Source organism: Equus przewalskii, chromosome 5, assembly GCF_037783145.1.
Source record: "Equus przewalskii isolate Varuska chromosome 5, EquPr2, whole genome shotgun sequence".
Classification (NCBI taxonomy): Eukaryota; Metazoa; Chordata; class Mammalia; order Perissodactyla; family Equidae; genus Equus; species Equus przewalskii.
The window spans coordinates 46,452,812-46,479,670 of NC_091835.1; the positions used below are offsets into that span (position 1 = coordinate 46,452,812).

The window sequence follows — 26,859 nt, forward strand, 5'->3', positions numbered from 1 at the left end:
GATGTTAGAGTCATTTTCTAGAGAAAGAGTAAGTTTGGGCCATCCTAAAACTGAGGCGTTGAGGGTGATCAAGAGTTCTGTTTTGGATAATCTTGTTACTGCCTTGTTCTCTAATTTCAACTCATATTACTCTTTTCCTTGTTTACTTCAAGCCAGGAACATTAGTCTCCTTCATATACTTCAAATATGCTGGTCCCTCTCCCATATCAAGAGCTTTTTATTTGGTGTTCCCCTTACCTGAAACACCCCTTCCTCAGTTCTTCCCGTGACTGAATCGTCTCATCCTGTAGGTCTTTGCTTAAATGTGATCTTCTCAAAAAGGCCTTCCTTTTCTTTTTTTTTTTTCCTTTTTTTTTTGAGGAAGATTAACTCTGAGCTAACATCTGCTGCCAATCCTCCTCTTTTTGCTGAGGAAGATTGGCCTTTAGCTAACATTTGTGCCCACTTCCTCTGCTTTATTTGTGGGACACCTGCCACAGTCTGGCTTGATAAGCAGTGCGTAGGTCTACACCCGGGATCCCAACTGGTGAACCCTGGGCCACCAAAGTGGAGCATGTGAACTTAACTGCTATGCCACCGAGCCCATCCCAAAAAGACCTTCTTTGATCACCCTAGCTAATGAAGTTTTTCTCTCTTTACTCTCTTATCACCTTTTATGTTATCACAATTAACACAATCTATTATCACCTTGTTCATTAATGTGGTTTTTTTTCTTGTCCTCCTTATTAATTTGTAAGAACTGGGAGAATAAGGAACTTTTATCTCATTTATCATTATTTTTCCATTGCACTACTCTAAGCCTGATAAATAATATGTGTAAAATAAATATGTTATAATGAATAAACTTCCTTTGCATGGTGTCTGGTATAGAAAGTTACCTTGAAGATTGAAGATGATGGAAGATTCTCATAGTCCTCATGACACGTATTTTGATGCTCCATTGTTGTACTACTGTCGTCTTAGCTAGGTGAAGCATCTTCGTCTACTACTTACTCAAAACTACAAAACTTTACATTTAACAGCTGTGTCACATATCAGAGGCAAATATATTTGTAATGAGATACTTTTAAAATGTGAAAAAAATGCCATGCTTTGAAATTTTAAATATATTCAACAAGAAAAGGTTAAAACCACCCAATAAATAATCACAGTATCTGCCTTTAAATATTATAGGTTTGTGTTTTTAAATTAACCCCAGTGAATTATAACTTGCTTTATACTTCAGTGTCTATTTAACTGAATAGTTTATATGTAAGATAAGCAACATTTTCCCCGTTTCACCCACTCAAATGCAATTATTAATGTTCAGTATAGTACACTTCCATTCTGGACTGTGAAAGCAGATGGAGAACAGCCTTCAATGTGATAAAACTTGTGTTAGAATCATATCAACTTCAGTTCCAAAATATCACATTTTATCATTTGGTTGGTGACTTACTTATTTTTTTTCAAATTGACAAAATGTAATCAGAGTCAGGAAGTTTAGTCTCAATGAAATTCAAGGAAAAATCTACCTATAATATTTGTAAAACTTTTTAAAAATTTCTTCTTGCTGCCAACTAAAAAAGTGTTTCTACGTATGAAGAATATCCAAAAGGGAAAGATATAAAAACATTTGTTTTGAAAGAAATGAATACTTCCACTTCCAGCCATGAAGGATACCTATTACTGGACTAATCCTCCTGACTTAAAGAAATATGACACAAGAAAAAGACATACGAGACACCCGTACATTGAACATACAGGGCTGGAGGTGAGCCCGTGAATAAAGCGTCTTTCGGCACAGAGGCACTTTCTACATCATGGTTCTGGGAGGCATAATTAAAGAAGAGCATGCTGGTCTTGCTGAGATTTAAAAAAAAAGACAAAGATCAGAGTTGAATGATGCTAAGGCAGGTGGAATTTCTAGAGCATTATAGTAGAGAGAAGGAAGACATACGGATGGAACTTACAAAATATGTGTTGGGGTCCCCATATCTATTTAGCAGAGTACTAAGCTACTCATGAGCAGGTGGAGATTTTGTAGGGCCTCACTACAAGGACATGTGAAATAAACGTAGATTCTAGAGGTTGCACAATACCGGGAGACATAGAAATTCTGACCAGTAAGAATGGAGAAAGATCACAGAACACCCCAGGCGTTTAACAAAGAAACCAGAAAGATGCATATTAGGAGTAAGTGTGCTGTAGCCCAAGATTAAGGATTATGCTAGGCTTAACGTTACAAATGATAAAAACATGTCTCAAAAGGATAAAGCTGATGTGCTGGTAATTAAACTGCCTGCTAAAAAAAATTGAAACATTCAACATCCAAAATATGGCAAAATGCAGACTCTCAACAATGTAGCATTTTAAATGCTTAGCATACGATCAATAATTGCTAGATATAGGAAGAGTCAGAAATCTATAACCATAGCCTGGGATGTGGGGAAGCAGTTAACAGAAATGGACCCAAATATTTTTAAATCAGCAGATAATAACTTCAATAGAACTGTTACAAAGACATTTACGGATTTAAAGAAAAAGATATATATGAGTGGACAAGTGAAGTCTCAGTAAAAACATGGAAATTTAAGAACTGAAAAACACAATATCTAAATTTAAAAGCCATCACTGGAAAGGCCTAACAGAGTTCATACTGAAGAATAAAAGAACAGTGAACTTGAAGGAGGGGCAATAAAAATTATCCATGTTGAAGTACAGAAAAAAAGAAGTGTCCTAAAAATAGTGATAGAGCTTTGTGGCCTAGAGGACAGTAGCAAGCAGTATATTATATGTGTATTGGACACACAGGAGAAGAAAGAGAGATTGAGGCAAAAAAAATTAGAGATAACCAAAATTTTACAAATTTGATTAAAAAAATCAACCCACAGATGTAAGAAGTTTAACAACTCCCAAGCAAGTGTACATGTGCATGCTTGCACACACACACACCACCTAAGCACATTATAGTCAAATTTCTGAAAACTAAAGATAAAGATGAAAATTTTTTAAAGCATCAGAGAAAATGAGCAAATTGGCATACAGTGGAACAACTATAATATTAACTGCAGTTTCTCATTAGAATCAATGGAATCCAAAAGACAGTAGAACATCACCTTACATCTTGAAAGGGGAAGAGATAATCTATTAAGTTAGAATTCTATAACCAGTAAAATTATATTTCAAAAATGAAGGCAACATGAAACATTTTCAACTAAACACAGCTGAGGTAGTTTATTATCAGCTCAGTTGTACTATCAGAAATATTAAAGGAAATGCTTCAAGCTGAAAGAAACTCAAATCTACAAGAATAAATGAAAAGCACCATAAGGGGAAAATAGGTAGGTAATAAAAATACTTTCATTTTTAATTTTTTTATGAGGAAGATTGGCCTTGAGCTAACACCTGTTGCCAATCTTCCTCTTTTTGCTTGAGGAAGACTGTCACTGAGATAACATCTGTGCCAGTCTTCATCTATTTTATGTGGGATGCTGCCACAGTGTGGCTTGATGAGCAGTGCTAGGTCTGCACCTGGGATCCGAACCTGCAAACCCTGGGCCACTGAAGCAAAGCAAGTGAAATTAACCACTATGCCACCAGGCTGGCCCCAAAAATACTTTTATTTATACATCTATTAATTCCTTTAAAAAATAACCATTTAAAGCAAAGATAATCACAATGTATGCTGAGATTATAATGTATAAAAATAAAATGTATAACAACTACAATAAGGATAAGAAATGGAAAATGGTAGTATACTGTTCTAAGGTTCTTATATTGTACATAATGCAGTGTATAATTTGCGGTTGGCTGTGATATGCTAAAAAAGAATATTGTAACCTCTAGAGAAACCACACTGGCCAAATTTTAAGCATACGTTTAAAAGTCAAGAAGACAAAAGTGAAATACAAAAAAAAAAGAAAGAAAATCCAAAAGAAGGCAGGAAAGGGATGAAAAAAAATGGTGTAGACACACACACAAAAACAAATAGCAATATGGTTGAGTTAGGCCCAACCATATCAATATTATGTTAAATATAAACGGAATAAAAAATCCAGTTAAAAGGCAAAAATTGTCAGCTTATGTTACAAAAGTAATATCTAACTTTATACTGTTTACAGGCACATATATTAAATATTAGGATTCAGCTAGATTAAAATTTAAAGAATGGAAAAGGATATACAAGAAAAATTGTATCGTCTTGATAGATTTGGTAAAAACATTTGACAAAGTTCAACATCCAACCATGATAAAAACTCACAAGACTTAGAATAGAATAGAATGGAACTCCCTCAACCTTAAAATCCTACCTTAACTTTAGACCTATGAAAAAATCTAGAGTAAAAGTCCTATTAAGTGGTTGGTGCAAGAATAAATACTTTCCCCTTAAGGTTCAGAAAAAAAGCAAGGGTGTCTGCCTAAATATTTCTCTTCAATGTTGTACTGGAAGTCCTAGCTGTGCATTATGGCAAGAAAAAGAAATTTTAAGTGTGTATAAATTGGGCAGAAAGAAATAAAACTGCCTCTATTTTCAGATGACATGATTATGTAAGATCATAGTACTTGAGATCAATGTACAAAATGCACTTGTATTCCAGTGAAAAATAGAAGATAAATTTTATCTTAAAATTCTATCTGTAATAGCAAAAACTCTACACTAAAAAGTGCAAAACTTTGCTAAAAGAATTAAAGAAAACCTAAGTAAATAGAAAGATATATCATGTCATTAATGAGAATACTCCTGATTGTTAAGATGACAGTTCTAATTCTCCCCAAATTAGTAGTATGGGTACCGCTATACACTCATTAAAATGGATAATATTTTTCAATGGGCAAAAATGAAGTGTTGGCAAGAATGTGGTACGATTGGAACTATCATACTCTATACATAATAATGTAAAATTTTACAACCACTTCAGAAAACAGTTTCTTCAAAAGATGAGCAAGCACCTGATATACAACCCAGTCATTCCCTTCCTAGGTGCTTCTTAGGATACGTGAAAAATACATCCATACAAACACATGCACACAAATATTCACAGCAGCTGTATAATATCTTAAAACAAGAAACAACTGAAATGTCCGTCAAGTAGGAGAAAGCATAAGCAAATTGTGACATATTCATACAAAGGTAGAATACTCGTTATTAATAGGAATGAACTACTGATACCCTCAACAATATGGCTAATTTCAAAAACATTATATTGAGTGAAAGAAATGATAAAAGAGTATTTATTCTATGATTCCATTTATATGAAGTTCTAAAATAGGTAATATTAATCTACAGTGAAATAAATCATACCAGTGTTTGCCTTTGGTGGCATGAGAAAACTGTTTTATATCTTGAAAGGAGTGTGGTTTTTATTCGGTAAATGCATTTGTTAAAATTTATTGAACTGAATCTGTGCGTTCCCTTTTATGTAAATTATGCTTCAATAATAGAAGGTAAAAGAAAAAAGCACTATTCAATATAGGGACAAAAAGGAATTTAATCAGAACAAAATAATTTGTTTCGGTAATTTAATAATAATGTTGTTATGAAATTTTTCCTTCTGAGGGCTTTCTGGTGGAGAAGGTAGTGTCAGAACAGGAAAGGAGCCCAAACATATCTTAAAAATCATCTCTAGTCCAATCCTTTCCTTTTGCGGATGAAGATGGCTTCAAAAGAAATTGTAGAGAAATACTGACTTTTAAAATCTTTTGATATTTCTCCTTATCTTTCTTGGGAGTTTTAGCTAATTTAAACTAAGCAACAGAGTGTCAGTTTGGAGGAGACAGTGTTCAAAAGCTGTCATTGTCATGTGAGAAATGCTGTCCTCCAGTTGAACTGTGGTTCTGAATGCCTGCTGGAGTGTGAGCAAAACACGAGAAACTGTCAGTGAGTCAACGGCCCTAGTCCTGGACTTCATCTTCTGCTTGAGACCACTCTCCATGGGGAAATACTTGGGCATTTAAGGAAGTCCTGTTCACTAGCATTTTAACTCCAAACTTCCAGCAAACTCTGCGAATTTAAAGCCAGAATCCAGGGATGAATTGAGATCTTTGTTTTTGAAGTTGAGAGCAAAGACTTCCAGAACTCTGATGAAACTTGCTTTGAGATGAAGGACTGTCGTCTTCAAAATATGCCATTTCTTCACAAGCCCACTTGGATCTAAGTTAATTTGTAAAGAAAGTAAACGGTTGATTACTTCTGTTCTAAGTAGGACGTGTTGCAGAATTCAGATAAACTTGGCCTACTCTAAAGGAGATAGAGATTTTGCCAACCAAAATGACTTTTTTAAAAAGTGGCAAGGATAAAAGGGAGGAAAGATAAATATGAATTGTCTGAACTAAAGTTTATTTTCTATAAAACAATAAAGTTAATGGGAAATAAACAGATGAAATAACCTATCAAACTGTCCCAAGAAGATAAAGGACTTGTTTTCCAAAATAAAATAAAATAAAATTCAAAGAACTGGAGTAAGATTTTGTACTTTGTGTTTACAGCAACATTTGTTAGTATAGCAAACTCTGGTAAATTGCAGTTTTCAATCTGGTTTTGCAGACTCTCCGAGGAAAAGAGAAAATACTTATGGTTTTATCGCTTCTACTGCAATAATGAAAACTGCTCCCTTCCTTTGGTCCTGGGTAGTGCCCCTGGATGGGATGAAAGAACTGTTTCAGAAATGCATGACATTTCGAGAAGATGGAAATTTTCTCACCCTTTGGAGGCACTTGGACTTTTGACCTCCAGGTAAGAATTGCATAACAAGCATGATATTACTGATGAGAAAAATTCGTTTGAAGAGAAGAAATACAGGACTATATGATTAATTCAATAGCTATTTTGTTTGCTCCCAATTTCAATAGCTGTGGCTTTTAAGTTTAGATAAATGTAAATTATGAATGTAAATTTTAAATAAATCTAAGCTATAATTGTGTCTTCTGTACTAAACTTTAAGTATAATTAATGGCCATAGTTTCATAAATGAACAGAGTCTAGTTGATCTTACAGAAATAACAAAAAAATTAAATAGGGAGAAATAAAGTTCTCTACTCCTCCCCCTCTCAGAAAAGTCCTTAAAAATTGGAACCATATCTTTTACTATTGCAATATGCAAAGTGTGGCAAAATACCCTGCTTATAGTAGGTGTACAATTAATATGCCAGCGATAATCACAAGAATAAAAGGAAAAAATCTGTCCCTTATGTACTTTCCAAATCTTCCCTCAGATTGAAATGCACAGGGGTGGGGGTTGGGAGGTGGATAATGACGCCTTCTTCTAGTTAAGGAGAAGCATGTGGGAACATGTGTGGTAGCTGCCTCTGGTTTGGGGAAGCAGCTCTTCCTTGGCTTCTATTTTATATTCAAAGCCGAGAAGAGATATTTTAAATCTGTCTTGATAGCATCTGCTCACTGATGCCATGAAGAAAGTCTGCAATCTCTAGAATCAGAGAAGCATTGTGGAACCCAGTTCTGTTCTGAATTCTCTCTCAAGGTCCTGACAGAAGGAGAAAGGTGGGATAGAGAGTGACACAAAGGACTTTTTGAACTGATTTATTTAGGGTTATTTAAAATTAGTGTCCTTACAAAAATTCTGGGGTGGGAAAGGAGGAGAAAGAGTTTTCTTTTTCTATTATTTTGTAAGAGTTACTAGCTTCCTCTCAATTCTCCAAGTTCAAAATTTACAAATTATTTTAGAATCCTACATTTTTTGTGTCTTTCACATTGAAGGTTTTACTAAATTTAGTGGTATCTTCTGTTAATTAATGTGTGCCCAGATGCCCATTCTTCCTTTATAGTGGATAGGTGGATGGGTGGATGGATAGATAGATAGATAGATAGATAGATAGATAGATGATAGATAGATAGGTGGATAGAATTTTTCTGTTAGTTGAGCTTGGAGCTTTTTCTGTTGTAAGGCTTCATCTCTGGATCCATCCTTGACCTTGCCAGGTCGACTTGACCACTTCTGTCTGCCTAGTACAGTACTCAATTACTTTATGAGTTACATTTTATTATAATGTGTTTACATGCAACATGTGAAACGTGCAATTTTGCCCACATTAAAATGAGAGCTACTTAAGGCAAAACAGATCATCTTAGTGTTTCTGTTCCAGGGGCTTAATAATGCCAGAGTCATAGTAATTACTCAATATTGAATCAATCAGTTTCTAAAATATATTACAATTATTTGTACCTTATTTTAACATTTTAATTATGTTATTTGAGGGAATCATCTATTATCTTTATTTCCCACATTACCTTGTACAGTTGAATGAATTAAGAAATAATCATATGGTAAAAAAATCAATTAACAATTGATTGGTTTCGTTGGGAGCTTTCAGTTCATACCTGTGTTTCAAGACCCTTCTGGAAAAGACAAATTCTGATTTTCACCTTACTCCTAACCTCTTTTTCTGATTTAGAAATTTAAGAATAGCCAAAATCTGCAAAATCTTTTGCTAATTTCTAGTTTTCTTTTACTCAAGTAAAAATTAGAATATTAGCACATTATTATTTTGTCATTCTTGAACTCGTTAGCTAATAGAAAGTTGGTTCAAAATGTGAAAGTAGTAATTTACAGAATAAGAGAAAATATTGGTGTCATATATCTAATAAGGGAATTGTATCCAGAATATATAAATACTTTTACAACTCAACAATAAAAAGATAAATAACCCAATTTTTAAATACTCAAAAGATCTGATTAGATATTTCCCCAAAGAAAATACACAAATGTTTAACAAGCACATGATAAGATGGTCAGTATTATTAACCACTAGGTAAATGCAAATGAAAGCCACAAGATACCAATTTACATTCACTAGGCTGGCTATAATTAAAAAGAAAGACAATAAAAAGTGCTGGCAAAGATGAAGAGAAATTCTAAAACTCATATATTGCCGGTAAGAATGTAAAATGGTGCAGCCACTTTGGAAAACAATTTGTCAGTTCTTTAAATGTAAAACATGAAATTACTGTATGACCCGACAGTTTCATACCCAAGATAAATGAAAACTATGTCCACCCCAAAACTCATATACACATGTTCAGAGCAGCCTTATGCATAATAGCCAAAAAGTAGGAACAACCCAAATGGCCATCAGCTAATGAATGGGTAAATAAAATGTGGTCTATCCATAGAATGTAATATTATTCAATAATAAAAAAAGATGAATACTAACATATGTTACAACATGAGTGAACCCTGAAAACATTATGCAAAATAATGCCAGTCACAAAAGACCACATATTCTATGATTCCATTTATAAGAAATGTCCAGAATAGGCAAATCTGTAGAGATGGAAAGTATATGCCTAGGGCTAGGGGAGTTTGGAGGGAAATGGGGGATGTTTTCAAATGGATATGAGGCTTATTTTTGTGGTTATGATTGCACAACTCTGGGAACATGCTGAAAACCATTGAATTGTACATTGTGAGTGAATTGCATGGTATTTGAATTAAATCTCAATAAAGCTATTAAAAATTTTAAAAGAATAATTGTAAAGGTAAAAACTTAATCTCTGTAATATCTCTAAAGCATAACTTTCTTATGGGACAACTTTTTTTTTTTTTTTTAAAGATTTTATTTTTTCCTTTTTCTCCCCAAAGCCCCCCGGTACATAGTTGTGTATTCTTCGTTGTGGGTTCTTCTAGTTGTGACATGTGGGACGCTGCCTCAGCGTGGTCTGATGAGCAGTGCCATGTCCGCGCCCAGGATTCGAACCAACGAAACACTGGGCCGCCTGCAGCAGAGCACGCGAACTCAACCACTCGGCCACGGGGCCAGCCCCTTATGGGACAACTTTTTAAAGTTTCTAAAGCATCAACTGGTTTTACTTGGGACAATTTATTGTTGTTTTATTAAGCTGTAACCTTGGTCTGTTTTAAAGACATTTAAATGTGTCAACTAACATTTTTGTAAAGTTTATGGAATATTTCTTACAGGAATCTTTATCAGAATGAGGTCTGTAATGCTGTAATGCTGCTTAGTTTTCTTGCTTATAAAATAAGAGGATTCACTAAATGGGCTTCAATGTTTTCTCATCGCTGATAACTAAGCATAATTCTGCTTATAGTGAGCTTTCTCTACCTAAATAGATGCTGAAAATCTACTTGACTCAATGTTTTAAGTCTAAAGATTAAATTTTTAGTTAGTGCCCCTTTAGTACTATCTCATTTTAATATCCACAATAACCCTATGAGGCAAATACTATTGTTATTCCAATTGTACCTCAGAGGAAACAGACTTACAGAGGTTAAGTTGCCCAATGTGACGCTAGTAAATTAAGGAGATTTAGAGCTTGTAATCTTAACTATGCGTTACAGTCTTCCTACATAAATACTCTAGGCTAGTTACATATTAAATATGTAAACAAAACTATCCTAAATAGTTTTAGTAAGTAGCAGCACTTAACTATCTTATCATGCCTGGATGTTTCTACTGCACTGTGTAATTTCTTTTTTTCTGAATAATCAGTTATAGGGACTGGTTTCAAAGTAGAGTGTTGTTTATTATGCATTATTCAGGGAACTTAGTAGAAACTTGATTTATTTGCACATTGGACATTTCCTTATCATGCATCAAAGAAGGTCACTGAAAAGGTTAGAGTATTTTATTTTCATTGTATTCATCCTATGACTCCCACTCTCAGTTTAACAGAACTATTGAAAACTTGAGGACAAGCTGTTTCCAGAAATGAACCTTTCAACTTCTCTAAATTCAAAAGCTGACTTTTCTGAGAACAAACAGTGTGTGCTTGTTAGGTGAGTTGTCAGAGTGAGTTCTTCAGAGATCTTTATTTTTTCTCCTTTGAATAGTCTCTTTTTTCAATGGGTTAACCTCTTGAGACCTGGTGTGCTCCATTTCTAGCTTGGAGAATTTTTGATATTGCTGTTTACTTAATCCTATCTGAAGATTCACTTACTCCTTTTGGTTGATTTTTATCAGGAAACATGTTAAGATTTAATTCACCTAGTGTGGACCATAGGGTGTTAATATTTCCACAACTGAGTGCCAGCAGTGTGCTCACAGGATACCAATACTTCCATTGGAGAAGGCAGTGCTGTCAGAATACCAGAGACCAAGGGCTAAGGTCTGTGTTTCTTGGCAGATTCTCACTATTTTCTTGAACCCTGATGCACAGGCTCAACTATTCAACTGCTAATAATAAGCAGAAATTATTCAAGGCATTAAAAGGCAATTCAAGGAAGTATTCATTTAAAAATAGCAACTCTGACTTGGCATCAGAGGATTATATCAGAAACTTAAATAAAAATTTGACAAGGGACCAGAACTTACCATCCCACATGATGTAAAATTATTGTTTTGCAGGAAGAAGAGCAATACTTAACAGGTAGTGCCTTAGCTTCCAAAATCAGTTTCCTTGGAAATATGTTCCACAAAAATGTTTGCACCAAACCACTACATTCGTTTTTTTTTAAAGATTTTATTTTTTTCCTTTTTCTCCCCAAAGCCCCCCCCCCCCAGTACCTAGTTGTATATTCTTCATTGTGGGTCCTTCTAGTTGTGGTCCACTACATTCTTTATTGTAGAGATTAATTTATACTAAAACCATTCTTGACTAGCATTGTAAGTAGGCAGAATGGAATATGGAAAAGGGAGACACTTATAACTTCCATGTTTGACTAAATGATTAGGTGGTGGATGATGGTGTATCTTTTGCATTTATTTATTGAGCAGAAATATGTGTACATGGAAATTGGCATGCAATGAATCAAAGAGATGGAAGAGTAAGTCATAGTGACTGTTTCTAAAAAACATGCCATTTAATGGGAAAGATTTAAGCTAGAGATCACCACACAATATACTGTGTACTATAATCAATGTATTAAGTACTATATGTACCCAAAGGAGAAAGAGGCAATTTTTTTCTGAGAAAGTAAAGAAAGTTTCACAAAGGAATTAAATTCTGATTTGAAATATTATAGGAATTTCCTGAGTGCAGAAGAGAGGAAATAGCATTCCAGGAAGAAAGAGTAGCATGTGCATGCTTGTGGAGGTTCAGAGAATAGTGAGTAATTTAACATCACATTAGAAGGGAATTGTACTGGGAGACAAGATTGAAAGGATGGTTCAGTTTAGATTATTTGGGGACCTCATGAGCCCGGTAGGTAGGTACTGTGGACTCATTACTGCAGCCCTGGAATTTTGTTAAGAATGGGAGTCATACAATCAGATTTATGTTACACAGGTTAATTCTGGCATCAATGTGAAAGATGGACCAAAAAAAAAGAAAATGAGAGCAAGGATGTTAGGTAGATGTCAGGTGTTGAAATAGTCCATTTGAAAATGGTCTGGGCCTCATCTAAGCATCAGTAGAGATCCACAGAGCAGATCCAAGAGACATTGCAGAGGAAAGTGAAAAAAAGAGAAGAGGTACAGAAGACTTTGAGCTTTCTGTTTTGGTAAATGATAGATAATTTCATCATTAATGAAGACAAGAGTTACAGAAGAAAGAGCAAATTTGGGTAATGTAAGATGGAGAATTCTGTTTTGGATATGTCGCATCTTTAAAAACCTGTGGGACACCTAGGAGGAGATAACCAATATTCAGTTGTATATACAGATTTGAAGCCTAGTATAGAGAAAACAAAACTTGAAAAACAATCAGCAAACTATTGGTTTCAAGGCAGTAACGGAAGCCACAGAAGTAGAAGTACTCTGTGTATATACGTAGAGGAAGTACATAAAGGGACAAAAGATGGAACCTGGAGAGTAGCAGCATTTTAAGGACAGTACAGAGCAAGCAAAGCCAGAAAAGGAAACTTAGAAAGAGTGACCAAGAGGTTGGAGACCGAGAAAAGGGTGGTATTTTAGAATTCATAAAAAGATTTTCAAAGGCTTTAGAGAAGTATTAAATAGATTTAGGTCTAAAAACAGATCAGTGGACTTGAGAATAGAGCAGTCACTGATGATATTAGTGAAAGCAGAATTAATAGTGAGGTTGGATGCCATGCTTCGAGGTCCTGAAGAGGAAATGGAGAGAGGTAACTTGTGCCTCTTTGAATAGAATTGATGGTAAAGGCAAGAAGATCACTAAAGTTGGAGGAGGTCAGAAAAGGATTTTGGGGTTTGGAGTTTGTATGACTCTTTAAATAAAAGACCCTCAAGCGTGTTTACAAATTGAGACAAAGAATGCATGAAGGGAAGATCAGAAAATAGAGGGATGGGTGAAGTGGTGAAATGAGATGACACCAACAGCCTAGAACAAAAGTACAAATGGAAATTATATCCAAGGAAAGGAAGAAAGTAACCTCTTCCTCTCGGGTGAGAGGGAAGGAAAAATATGAAAGCAATCATAGATAAGCATGGATATGGGGAGAAAAACGTGGAAGTTTCAATATTTTCGATGAAGGAAGAGTCAAGCTGATATACTGAGAATGAAGAATGCGGAATTGCATAATCCCAAAAATATGTGTCTTGCCTTTGTGCGCTTTTGGAGAGTTTCTGGAGTTGCTTCCAAATTTCACTATTGACAACATAAACTTTGAAATCAAACATTTCTGGCTCTGCCACTTATTACTTGAACACTTCCTGCTTATTACTTGAATTTATTACCTATTACCTTGGACGAGTTTCTTTATCTATAAAATGAGGGTAATAGCATTATGTACCTTGGGAATGATTTCATTTCTATTAAGCTTAAGTAACTTAAATTCACTTCTCAAACTTTATATGATAAAAGATCATCTTAATAATAAATATTTCATAATTTAATAATAACTTATAGCTTACAAAGCACTTCCACCATGTTATGTGATTTGATCTACAAAACACCTCTTTAATATTACCAATATTTACAATTTTTCCTATTTTGCTGATCACCTCTCTTTTTTTTTTTGGTGAGGAAGATTGACCCTGAGCTAACATCTGTTGCCAATCTTCCACTTTTAGCTTGAGGAAGATTGTCACTGAGCTAACATCTGTGCCGGTCTTCTTCTGTTTTGTATGTGGGATGCTGCCACAGCATGGCTTGATGAGTGGTGTATAGGTCCACACCTGGGATCTGAACCCATGAACCCCAAGCTGCCAAAGTGGAGCACGCAAACTTGACTGCTACACCACCAGGCTAGCCCCCTGATCCCCATTTTACAGATGAAGAAATTGAAGCCCAATTTGTTCATTCATTCACTCAGCAGATATTTATTAATGGCCTACTCATGTAAGACACTTCGTTAGGCCCTCAAGCTAGGATATTAAGGAAAAAGAAACATAGTCCTGCCTTTGTGGAGTTGCAGTCTACTGGAGGTGGGGAGAAATTGGTAATTACCAAATTATAAATACAAAACGATAGGTGTTATAAGAGCTCTAATGAAAGATACATGGTTCTATGATAACATATAACAAAAGATCCAAACGTTTTCTTCAAAGTGGGGAAAGTCTTCCCTGAGGAAGCTATATTTGAGCTCAGATCCAAAAGATGAGTGGGAATGAATTGGTGAAAGGGGAGAGGAAGAAAAGGGTTTTCTGGGAAGAGGGAATCTATGCAAAGGCCCAGGGGCAGCAACTTAACCTAGGAAACTAGAAGACAGCCAGTGTGTCTGGAGTCCAGGGAAGGAGTGTGTGATATAAGAAGAACAGACATGTTAAGATGAAACTAGAAGACCATGTTAAAGACTTCTAAACAGTGACATGTTAAACAACTTGATCTTTATTCTTGTAACAACAGGAAGGCATAAATGATTCTAAGTGAGAGAATATTTTGAACAGATTTGCATCTTTTATAGATCACTCTAGCGTCTGTGTAAAGCCGATTTGGTGAGAGAAGCAAAAGTAAATGAGCGAAGACCAGTTAGGAAGCTATGGAAGTAGTCTAGGTCTCAGAAAATGGCAAGTCAGACTTAGAAGGTGGTAGTGGTGACGTATTGAAATGAACAGAATCAGCACATTGAGGAGTAAAAGTGACAGGATTGAATCAAGAGGGGCAGTGAAAAGGAGAGGTATCAAGGATTATTTCTGGGTTTCTGTTTTATTTAAGTATGTGGTAATAGAAACATTCACTAAGATGGGTGGGTGACAGATTATAGAACTCTGCAGTTCAAGTTGGGGTATGTTGGCTTTAAGGTGTACTTGAGATGTTTGGTGGTGGTTCACGGGAGAAAGCTAAGCTAGAACCCTAATTTGGAAATCATCCACAGAAGGATGGGAATTAAGTCATGGGTGTAGATAAATTTGCATAGAGAGAGAGCATCGGATACGAACCTTCATATTTATACTCGATATTCCTTATTCTTTTTCACAACATCATGCTACTTTTGCATGTAATGTTTAATCCACTCAAACACAGAATCCCTATATGGTGCTTTCAGTACACTGCTTGCTTTATGTAGTGCCTTTCTCAGCTTGTCTATAAGTAAAATCAAAGTGTAATCATAAAGTGGAACAAAATCAATAACTACTCTGTAATTTTAAATAATAATTCTAGTTAATTAATACCATGACTATATGGTTAATTCCTTATTTTTATACTGAAGTCCATAGACTATCCATCAGGAAATATCTCTGTACAGTTCCTATGTCTCTTTGGATCTAGGATTCATTCTTATTCTCTTTGTTTCATGACTGGGCCAATGCCCCAGTCCAGTTAGACAAATAACACTGCTCACTGTTAAGTGTCTCTATTAATCCAGTTTAGAATGCAGTAAAATGAATAATACATCCAAGATAGTCTTGTGGGTTTTATATAAGCATATATGATAATATCTAGTTGAAAGATAAAAAGGCCTTGCTAGAAGTACTATAGAAATTTTATTGACCTAGTATTCTGGATATTTGGATTCTAATTTCAGTGCCACCAACAAATGGCTTTGGGGAAACAGCTCAGACTCTCTGAGTTTCACTTTCTTCATCTGTATAATCAGGAGATTGAACCAGGTCTCCAAGTTTCCTCAAGTTCTAATATCCTGTAATCATGTGAAAATCCTTGAAGGAGCATGAATTATTCAGTAGGTAGAGGTTTGTGGTCATCTTAAAGAATCCTTATTCACCACTTTTCTGAGAAAAAAATTTCTCTGCCACATCTGATCATTTTTAGTACTAGAAAAACAGCAAAGATATTCATATTGACATTTTTCTTCCGAGCTGATGTTGAGTGTGTCATCAGACTCAAAACCTGTTGGAGAAACAGTTCTGCACTGCTGATGCTTTTCTAATTCTTACTTGACATTGGGGCTTTTAACTGTGAATAGCCTTATGGCATTCTGCATGAGTTCTTACTGTGTATTCTGAAGTCTGACATTTCTGTAACACTTAAATTTGATCTCATATTTCTTTGCTTTTCAGTTTACTCAAAGTTACTTGTTTTAAAGGTCGAAATTTGTTACATTGCATTTGGCTTTCACCCGTAACTTCAAAGTTTTTTGAGTAAGATATTGACCCTATATCATTTTTCAAACTAGAGAAAGAAGAACCAAAGAGAAAAACAATGATATAGGGAGAAAATAAGAAAGAAGAAGAAATGACAAAATAACAAGTCAAATGGAAGAAGTTGAATGATGTATTTTTCTGTTGAAATTTCGCTTCACAATGCCACTGGGCCTGTTGAAGGTTGTCTGAATCCTTTATGATATTCCTATAGTCCTCTGAGATGAGAGAAATTATAGATGTCTGAGGATAAAGAGGAGGAATGACAATTCCCAAATCTGAATGGTGGTCAAATGACTTCAAAGCCAATTTATCACTCAGGGAAGACATAGGTTGATGTGCTACTGTCATCAAAACAGGCCACAGGTGCTGATTCCTTGACTTATGGCCCCACAACAATAACACATGCCAAAACTACGTTGTACATTAGAGGTTCCCAAAATAAGATCTGCAGTCCCCAAGATGCTTACAAAGATGTTGCAAGGTCAAGATTATTTCCATAATAATTCCATGTCACTTGACTTTCTCCATGCATTCACTCATGAGCGTAGAGTAGAGTTTTCAGAGGCTGCATCATATGTGATATTGCAACAGATTTAATGCAGGAGCAGCTAGGAGAATCCAGCTGTCTTCTATTAAGCCAACATTAAAGAGATTTGCAAAAATGTAAAACAATATCATTCTTCTCTCTAAATATTTTCTTTGTTTTTGGAAATTTAGCGATTTTTCATAGGAGTATACTGTTTATATTAACATGTAAAGAGGTTATTAATGTTATTTTAAATGAATTGACCAATATTTCTTAAATGTCCTGATTTTATTTCTAATATGATAATTATTGCTAACTATAACCCACATAAACAAAGCCTTTTGGAATCTCCCATAATTCTTAAGAGTGTAAAAAGATCCTGAAACCAAAAATAGGAGAATCTCTCCTGTACTAACTAGTCAGTTTCTACTTTGACCTTGAGCCAAAGAGTTACGTAAATACTTGATACTCTTCCTTTCCTGCCCGTGTGAAGATTACCATTCCAATTTAATCTTCTGCTTGACCCTAAACTTTGTGTTTGCTCTATATTTTTGGCAAAATATAGAGTTTATATTTTACTGAACTGCCTTTGAAAAATGTTTATCTTAAAGTTGCTCTAATTTTACTTAATTTTCTCACCTTTTGAATTTTTTAGCCACATCTTAGATTTCTTTTATTAGCTTTTACAATCTTAGTCTTCAACGAGTATTTTTTCTTCGTGTCTGAATGTCCGTATTGGACAATGAACCATGTGCAATTTTTAGGTAATTCCTTAAGAGTTATTGTACAGAGTTATAGCTATCTCAACTATGGTAGCATGTCCTTTTACAGATCCCAGAGACTCAATTGGCAGCTCAATTCAGAGGCAACTAAACCCCAACAAATAGAATCACTGTTCATGAAATTCATATAAAACTGAATAGTAAACCAGCTTGGTATTTTGCTTTTGACCAAAATTGTTTTTGCTCCTCTATTCAGACATGCTTGGGAAACTAAATAAGTAACATAAAGGTTACTTGAATGGACATTTAAAAAATGATGAATAACCTTAAAGAAGTGATTATTTCACATGGTCTCTTGTTATGCCTAACTACAAAACTTTTTCATAATAAGTGAAAATGTCTTTAACCTTACATGATCTCCTCCCCAACAAGTAATGGAGTTTTACTGATCTTGTATCTTTTTAATATCTCAAACCTGATGGATTGCCATTTATTGCATTGTAAATGATCTATTTTCTGGTTGATTATAAAGAAGTTTCATATAAATGTAAATAAATGAGGTACTAGTTGATATCAGCCTGATGAATCTTCTAGTGGTACTTTTGTTTCTTCCCAAACTCAAGGTATACTGTCCATGCCAAGAGTAATCAGTAGTCCCAAGGTTAGCAGAATGGCTATAAAGTGCCTCCTGATTCATTATTGGCAGGAATTGTATGTAGTTTTCAAGAAAATCGGGTCATTAGAGAAATTATAATAGCCTGGCTTGTGGAAAATTCAAAATAGCTTGCAGTTCTTCTGTGACATATGACATTTCAGTCTGTTAATATCACACAACAGTCAGAGAACTAATATGGGTATCCCTCACTTCATTGAGACACAAGTTCCTGAGCATGAAATGCCAACAACTATATCCCCAAAGAATATTTAAATAGTTTCAGTCACTATCATAGGGAAGAAATACCAGAATTTGTGGAATATATTTGTCCATTGATCTTTGCCTGAGTTCAGGGCCCTGAAAAGGTATTAAGCATAAATTCTCCAGAGACAGAGATCCCTATTTGGGCCTATTATGTTAAAAGAATATTTTGTCAACCAAAAAAATATAATGCTTGTTCTTTTACACGATAATGTTCGCTCTTAAAAGGACATATGATTTGGAGCTTTATTCTAATGCTGGTAATGAATTTGCAATTATTCATATATATTCATAATTAGTTGAATGAACCTTACTTACTTTAAGAAAATTATTAATTTTAATGACCAATAAAATTTTCAGATAGAGAGTTTGAAAACTTTAAAAACTAAGCTTAAAAAAGAAAACTAAAATCATCTATGGAACTTCCATTCAGATATTTGGTATTAATATTTTGATCCTTTCCATTGTTTTGTTAAGCATATGGAGAAATATATACATTTTTTAAAATGGAATTATACTGCATAAATTTCTCACAATATTTTCTTATTAAATATTATTTTAATATTTTTAATGACCACATATATTGTATGGTCATATCATATACAACTTTATTTATTTTTAGACATTTATATTATTTCCAATTTTATTTGCATACGTATATCCTATACATGTCTCTGATTATTTTCTTAGGATAAATTCTCAAAAGTAAAATTGTAAGATCAAGGAATAAGCACACTTTAAAGATTTTTTTTAAATGTGTGTTGCTACGTATTGCCAGCAATGTTTGAAAGAGCCCATTTCCCAGGAACTTCACTAACTCTGCCAGCATCTCTTTTAATGTGGCCAACTCTTCCCAAAATAGTCAGATGAAGTTATATTTGGATATGCTTTAATGTCGATAGGACTTAGTCACATCTCAGGATGTCATGTGGTTAGTTTCTTAGCAATTTCTCTTCCAATTTCTTCCTGAACTTCTTGCAACAGTAGCGAATAAAAAGAGACAAACTTTCCCATTAAAGTGCAAAAACATTAATATGCGTGTTTGCGCATATTAATACATTATATAGATTTCCTTTAGGACTGTACTGTACAGATATTACTAGTTTTTTGTTCTCCTGTTCCTGAAGGAGTCTGAAAGAAATACATCCTCTTTTCCATTACCTTCAGATTTGTTTTTATCTTATCCTTTTGACTGAAAGGAAAAAATTCTGAAATTTTTGTATTTGTTAAGTTAAACCTATTGGTACCAATGTAAATTATCTCAGAGAACAGCAAGAAATAAAATAGGCTGAATAGTATCATTTCCTCATTTTTATCATCATGATCAATGCATTTTTATTAATCACTCAACATATATGGAGCATGGTATTAAATCCTAGGAATGAAAATAAAGAGGTTGAAACAATTTTTATCCTCAGTTGATTTATTCACTAGTTGAAGAGTGAGAACAACACATATATGAAAAGGTAAACTAGCAAAAGTAAACACTAGCATATTCTAATTTCCCAGTGGAGTCAGCCAGTCAATGCCCTTGGAGTTCAGAGAAGTGATTACTAAAGATTGTGATGGTCACCTTTAAGGGGATTTGATCCACATTTTAAAGGAGGACTAGAACTTTAAGAAAAGAAAGGATGTTTTAAGTGGAGGTTACAGTACTCACAAAGGTGAGAACACACATGGCATTTTCAGAGTAAAAATAACATACCGATGAGCCAGAGCAGTTTATTTACTGTTAGGGTAGGAGAAAAATCTGAAGTGTTCAGCTAGCCTTAAATATCTAATAAGCAGTAGGGGCCTAAGAGCAGTCCATTGGAAATAGAAAACCACTTAACATTTAATGAAAAATGAACTGACAATTCAGGAAATTTTATAGGGTATTGCTATGAAAAATGTTAGCATCAGCATGAGATAATTATGGCATAGACTAGGTAGTTACAGAAAAAACTAAAAACGGGCATGATGCTAGAGCCATTGGGATAGAAAAGTCAACAGAACTTGACAACTGATTAAATTTAAAGATAAGAAACTAGTAGGAACTTTTTATCCAACTGTGCTTGCACTATGGATTCATAATGAGGGAACCTGGCCTCATCCACGTACATAATGTAAAATCGTATAGAGAAGGGTGTGATAAATTCTGCAGGGGGCTACAGAGTGGCTGGAACAGCTTCATAGTAAATTGATTCTTGAGCTTTGACTTCAAGGATAAATAGAATTTCACCAGATGGGAAAGGGGGTAAAATTTAATGAAGAGGGCAAAAGAGAGGAAAAATATAACTCTTAAAACTTTAGACCTACATGACTGGAGGAAGATGAAAACATAGATTACTGGAGAGAAGTCTGGCAGTAGAGATATTTTAGGTGGAAAGATAATTAATTCAGTTTAGACATTCTTCAGATATATCTAGAGCGTGCCCACCAATCTGAAAGCACTGGGGACACATTCGTGAACAAAACAGGCCAAGATTTTCTGTTTTCATGGAGTTTATATTCTAGTATTTGGAAATAAATACATAATTAGAGGTATACTATTTATCAGAGCTTTATTGTGATGTTTGTTTTCTATTTTTCTTTCTTTGTTGTCATTCATATCAATAAAATAAAATAGGCAGGCAAGAAAGCATGAGTAACTAAGAATCTGACTTAAGTCATTGCTCAGGCAACAAAATGTACCATGTAACTATTCCATCTAAGACTTCAAATTGTCCTCAAACTGACCTTGATGTCTACAAGCTTCAGACAAATGGTTTAATAATTGAGAGCAATAAATTAGAGTCAATCACATTTAGTTAGGAGAAAATAAATCTTAGTGTGCTAAAACAAGCTGACCTTCTTCTAGCTTTGCATTTTTATTGCACCCCTCTGCTTTCCATCTGTACTTTATGCTATGCTGAGATCTTCTGACCTTAGCAGGACTTCATGGGATGTGTCTGGACTACAGTTCTCACTAGGTCTTATGGCTGGATTGTTCAAAAGGAGAAAATTATGGGGAAAGTATTTGCAGGTCAGCAATAAGAGTTTTGTTTTGTTTTTTGAGGAAGAATAGCCCTGAGCTAACATCTGCTGCCAATCCTCCTCTTTTTACTGAGGAAGACTGGCCCTGAGCTAACATCTGTGCCCATCGTCCTCTACTTTATATGTGGGACACCTGCCACAGCATGGCTTGCCAAGCGGTGCCATGTCCGCACCCGGGATCTGAACTGGTGAACCCCAGGCCACCGAAGTGGAATGTGCAGACTTAACCGCTGTGCCACTGGGCAGGCAGAAATAATAGTTTTGAGTCACTAACCTTGCAAGTGAAATTCTTGTTGCAATTAAAATACTCAGTTTAAATGAAGAAAAAATATGTCACCTGTTTATTAAGTAGTACGTTTCAAATTCCTTTCAAGGATGCTGGAGAAATACTGAGTAATACCATTTTTTCCTTGACACTGTGGCTGCATAGGATTTATTTCACCCTTCAGTAACCTGATATGCTGAAAAGAGACTGAACATTAAAAGACTTGAAGGTTTTCTGATCTCCACAGTATTGGGAGCCAATCTTTAACGCTCTTACCTAACTGGTTGAAAAGCATTCAGTTAGTTTCCATACAAAAGTATTTGGGGGTTTTGTTTGTTTGTTTATTTGCTTTTCAATGAGTTCCTAGAACTTCAAGTTTTAAATTTTACGTATTAATTTTTTCTGAAACTTGCTTATTTAAAATTAATTGTTCTTATCGATTATATCTAATTATAATTGGTATAGTTATATCTAATCATGTCAGTGTAGTATGTCAAAATCATATCAAAACAGTATGGTGCCCGAAGTTATCTCTAGGGGCTTTCCAGGAGCTTGGAGATAATTGAGTCTAGTTCTTCAGAGCAAGATGAGGAGCCCATGTGAAGAGTATTTGTCTTTGGAATAGTGTTTCAAATGTTAAATACTTTCATAAATTTAGTGCAGTAACAAACATTAAGTGTCTAATGGGCGCTAAATCTTACAACAGGCATATACAGTCCAAAAATGAATAAGGTATGATTACCCTCAAGAACTTCACAGTCTAGTAAGATTTAGCCTTATTAAATTATTTTTGTTTATTTATTGTAAGCTACTTTGAATTTCTGGTTTCCTTGTGATCTGGCCAAAACCTGTTATCCCATTTTTAATCACGTAAACCATCAGATCTCCAGATGGTAATAATTTACTTAACAAATGCATGGCTAAATAATAAGCAAAGATTTTCATATATTTTAGAAAAGATTTTAGATATTCTTTTTTTTTAAAGGATTGGCACTTGAGCTAACATCTGTTGCCAATCTTCTTTTTTTTTCCTTCTTCTTCTTCTTCTCCCCCGAGCCCCCCAGTACATAGTTGTATATTCTAGTTGTAGGTCCTTCTGGCTGTGCTATGTGGGACGCCGCCTCAGCATGGCTTGATGAGCGGTGCCATGTCCACGCCCAGGGTCTGAACTGGCAAAACCCTGGGCCGCTGAAGTGGAGGGCGTGAACTTAACCACTAGGCCCTGGGGCTGGCCCCGAGCTTTCAGATATTCTATAATCCACATTTTAGAGACAAAAAAGCTGGTAGGGATCTGACTTAAACCCAAATTTCCAAAATTTAAGTCTACTCAAAAGAGCTTTCTACTACAGTACACATGACAGTACAATATACAGAAAAATAATTATTTGGTGCTAATGATCATCTTAATTGATTGCGAGATTATTATTTTATCTTGTGCACTGGGGGTGGAATTCATGCTCTGTTCTCCGTGATGTTTCTCCTGTATTATTTCATACCATTAACAGCTCAATAGATATATTTACTTTGTATTAGTTTTCCAGATCAAGAAATTCGTAAAGTGGCAGTGCAACAATTAGACAACCTCTTGAATGATGAACTACTGGAATTTCTTCCACAGCTAGTTCAGGTAAGAATATCAGAGTTGCCAAAGGATTCCAGGATTTTAACTAGTAATTCTCAAAAAGAGTTTCAATGAATCAACAACAGACTACATGAAAGTGATATTGCAATTTGGCCAGCAAAGGAACCAAATTATAACTCATATATCAATATGGGCAATATAGACATTCTCTAGCCAAGATTAGTACAATTACAAAAAGGATATGTAAAAGCCAAAAAGGAAATTTTTAAAAAACAAATTCACTTATTAATTAAAACGGAAAATATAGAAATGCTTGTGATGAAATCTTTCCATCTATGTAAAACAAGAAAAAATTAACCAAACAAATGTGTAGAAAATAGTCTTTTGCTAGGCAGCTCCTCATAATTTGTGAGTTTCTTCCCTTTCCCTTAGAATATTCAATATTGATTATAAGTTTTATGAAAGTAATTTTATAAGATAATATGCAAATTCTACCACCAGATAGTACATTTTAGTGAAAACGTAAAATATCACAATGTAGTAGTAATTTTAGAAAATAGTGTAAATTTACCTAGAAATATGAGCAAAGACTGATGTAGTCTGGATGTTCTGAAATATAAACAATTACATGTTTCACAAATGACCAAAGTGACTGAACATCCAAAATACAAATGATAAATTTTTCCAAGTTGACTATATACTGAGTGCTAAATAGGTCTAAAATAGTGTTCTTTATGTTTGGTTTGGTTTGGTTTTTAAGTCAGGTGTTTTCTTGCCTGAAAGGTCAGGTTGTGGTTACAAGCTATTTTAAATGCCAGGTGCCTCAGTTTTTGAACATTTAAGACAGGAAACTCTGAAACTAATGAAAGATGCCTCTATTACTGACTGGAGTACCATGTTACTTTGCACACAGAGTCTGCACTTCTCTGAAGGACTCCTGAAGAGAGAGCTGGTTTAGAAATAGCTATACCATATAGTTACTTCTGCCAATCCTGATAGTTGTAATTTTCCTATACTTGCCAAGATAGTGGGGTGAAAATAAAGATTGATCCAACTTCTAGGAACACTATTCATCTCATCAGCTCATGAGTATTCAGCTCATGAGTATGGGCAACCTACTATATATATAATACGACACAAAAAGTAAGTTTTTAATTTTATCTAGATTAAATTCATTTGAAATTCCCAATCTGAATCAGTACACTTGGCACCAGGAATATCTCTGAGAACCGTATACCTGCAAATCCAAATTCGTAAGACAAGGTGCATGCAGAATCCAATCTAGCAAATACATAGAGATAAAATTGCAACTATTCTCTAATTAGAAATGAAGATTATAAATTGTTCTGAAATAGAAAGGAGTGTATAATGTGACTAGAAAATAAATAAAAACTGGGAAGAATTTTCAAAACATTCATTGTAGAGTTTGCCCTTAAACTTCCAAGCTCTCCCCCAACTTTAAAACTTTCCAAGTCATAAACTATCCTGTGCTATTGATTATTTTCTAGAATTATGTTATTTTGTTGTGTATTATCTTGTTAGAATTATGCAAGCTATGTTAAAGCAATAAGACAGGACTCTCAGGTGATGATAAAAATAGAAGATATTGTTCACGACTAGGAATCAGTTAAGCCCCAGACCCAGAGGTTATTGCAAACCTCAGGTCATAACCATGCAGGTAGGTTTCAAGAACAGCTCTTGATAATGCAATGTGCACCCGAAATATTGCCTACTTCCTACATGGTGAGGCAGGATTTAGGGAGAAATTGTACCCGTTACACAGAGTGATGCAAGGGAAGCAATTCAACAGCAACAGATAGTTATTGAATACAACCAGAAATGATGGGGAAATCTAAAAAGAAAGCTAAAAAGACAAGTATGGAAGTAAATTCTGAGACATCTTTCCTGCTCGTGTGCTCATATGATATGCTCACTATTAGGGCGTAAGCACAACCCATCACCTAGTCAGCCCAGTATTAGCAAGTAAGCGAAAGAAAACCTTAGCTGCAGTTTAAGACAACACACATGAAGATCTTTATACATCGAGACAGTATCAAAAGTTTATGCAAATTTGCTGAAATCATATTTGGCATTCTCACACCTTAGGAATTCATAAACTTCCCATCCTTGAGATATATTGAGGTATTTCTTCAGTGTATGTGTGAATGAATGTTGTACTCACTTTTTTCTGCTGTCTGTACTGTGGTATAAAACCTAGCTTAAACTTGGAGTGTGTGAGTGTGTGTATATGTGTATGTGTGTGACTTAAATGGCTCAGGGAGCAACCAAAGATAGAAGCTTTGCCTCTCAAGAAGGGATGAGCATTTTAATGAAGAGAACCTGGTTTTCATTTTCACAACACATTCACATTCCTGTGATGATGATAGGGACCTACCTTTTGACTGCTGACAGTGAAGTCCCTGCAGAGTGCAGGGGAAAGTCTGAATTAGGTCCCTGAGGCTATCAGGGGTTGCCGTTGCTGTCTGTGTTTTCCACCAGATTGATTATCCTAGAAAATCTTAGTTGTTCACAGTGGAGATGAGAGAAAGGATTTGAGAAGGGTGGGTTATGGTGGCATTGATCAGCTTTGAAACCTCTAAGTAAAGCTTCCAGGTCTGCAGGTTAATACTAATATATCAGTTGGTGAGTTCAGTTAAGGCTTTAAATGTGTGTTAATTTCACCTCCAGAAGAGGAGAAATCTCTATTGTGTAGTGACGTCATTTTTATAATCATGATATGATTTTTTGTGTGTGCCAGGATTCTTCTCCTTAGGCATGGTTGAACTCCACCAGCCTTGATTGAACCTCCAATAACCTGCTCTTACTTATTATCCTGTGATGCTAAAGCATCAATGAGGACAGGAAACAGACTACACAAATGCAGACTGTGTGATGTATGTGTAGTGTTATTAGTTATACACTAGCTAATAAAGCTATCAAATATATTACTGACTTTTTGTTAACATACTGTGCTGTTTTCCTTGGTCTTTTCTCAAGCCTCTTAAGTCCCTCTGTGTTCTGCTATAATTTTGTTACTGAGAAGAAAAGAATGAAGTGATTATATCTCTTACTTCAGGCTGTCAAGTTTGAATGGAACCTGGAAAGTCCTCTAGTGCAACTCCTGTTACACCGTTCATTGCAAAGCATCCAGATTGCCCATCGTCTTTACTGGTAAGGTTAAGTAAAATAGGGTAGGATGCTTTTTTTATCGTCAAGTTCTCTCTGTTGGGGCAGCTTTAGAAGAAGTACAAGATTTCTTTACTTTGTAATTGATATAAACCTCCACTTAAAATTCAGCCAGATTCGAGTCTTTGTCAAGGTTATTTTTATTTGAGTATAATTTAACTGTCATTGTCTTCAAAATCTTTCTTTTGTACAGTTGCTGCTGTTTAAATTCAATCAGAATTTTAAATCTGGACGATAGCTTTCCTATAGCTTTAAATCACAAGTGCCATTTGTGGTTTTATCTACTTATTG

At 34.9% G+C, this 26,859-nt stretch overlaps 1 protein-coding gene across 26 annotated transcripts in view; it reads left to right on the forward strand.

Annotated features, from left to right (window-relative positions):
* PIK3C2G (phosphatidylinositol-4-phosphate 3-kinase catalytic subunit type 2 gamma) overlaps positions 1 to 26,859 on the forward strand; it is a 510,504-nt gene that overhangs the window by 295,273 nt on the left and 188,372 nt on the right. For all 26 annotated transcript variants that reach the window (XR_011540000.1, XM_070619245.1, XM_070619233.1 and 23 more), the window contains 3 exons: positions 6,527 to 6,715; positions 23,334 to 23,427; positions 26,459 to 26,553. Coding sequence is in view for 25 of the 26 variants with exons in the window: in XM_070619245.1 (XP_070475346.1) it covers positions 6,527 to 6,715; positions 23,334 to 23,427; positions 26,459 to 26,553 (378 nt within the window). In the remaining variant the exon portion in view is untranslated. The remainder of the gene's footprint in view (positions 1 to 6,526; positions 6,716 to 23,333; positions 23,428 to 26,458; positions 26,554 to 26,859) is intronic.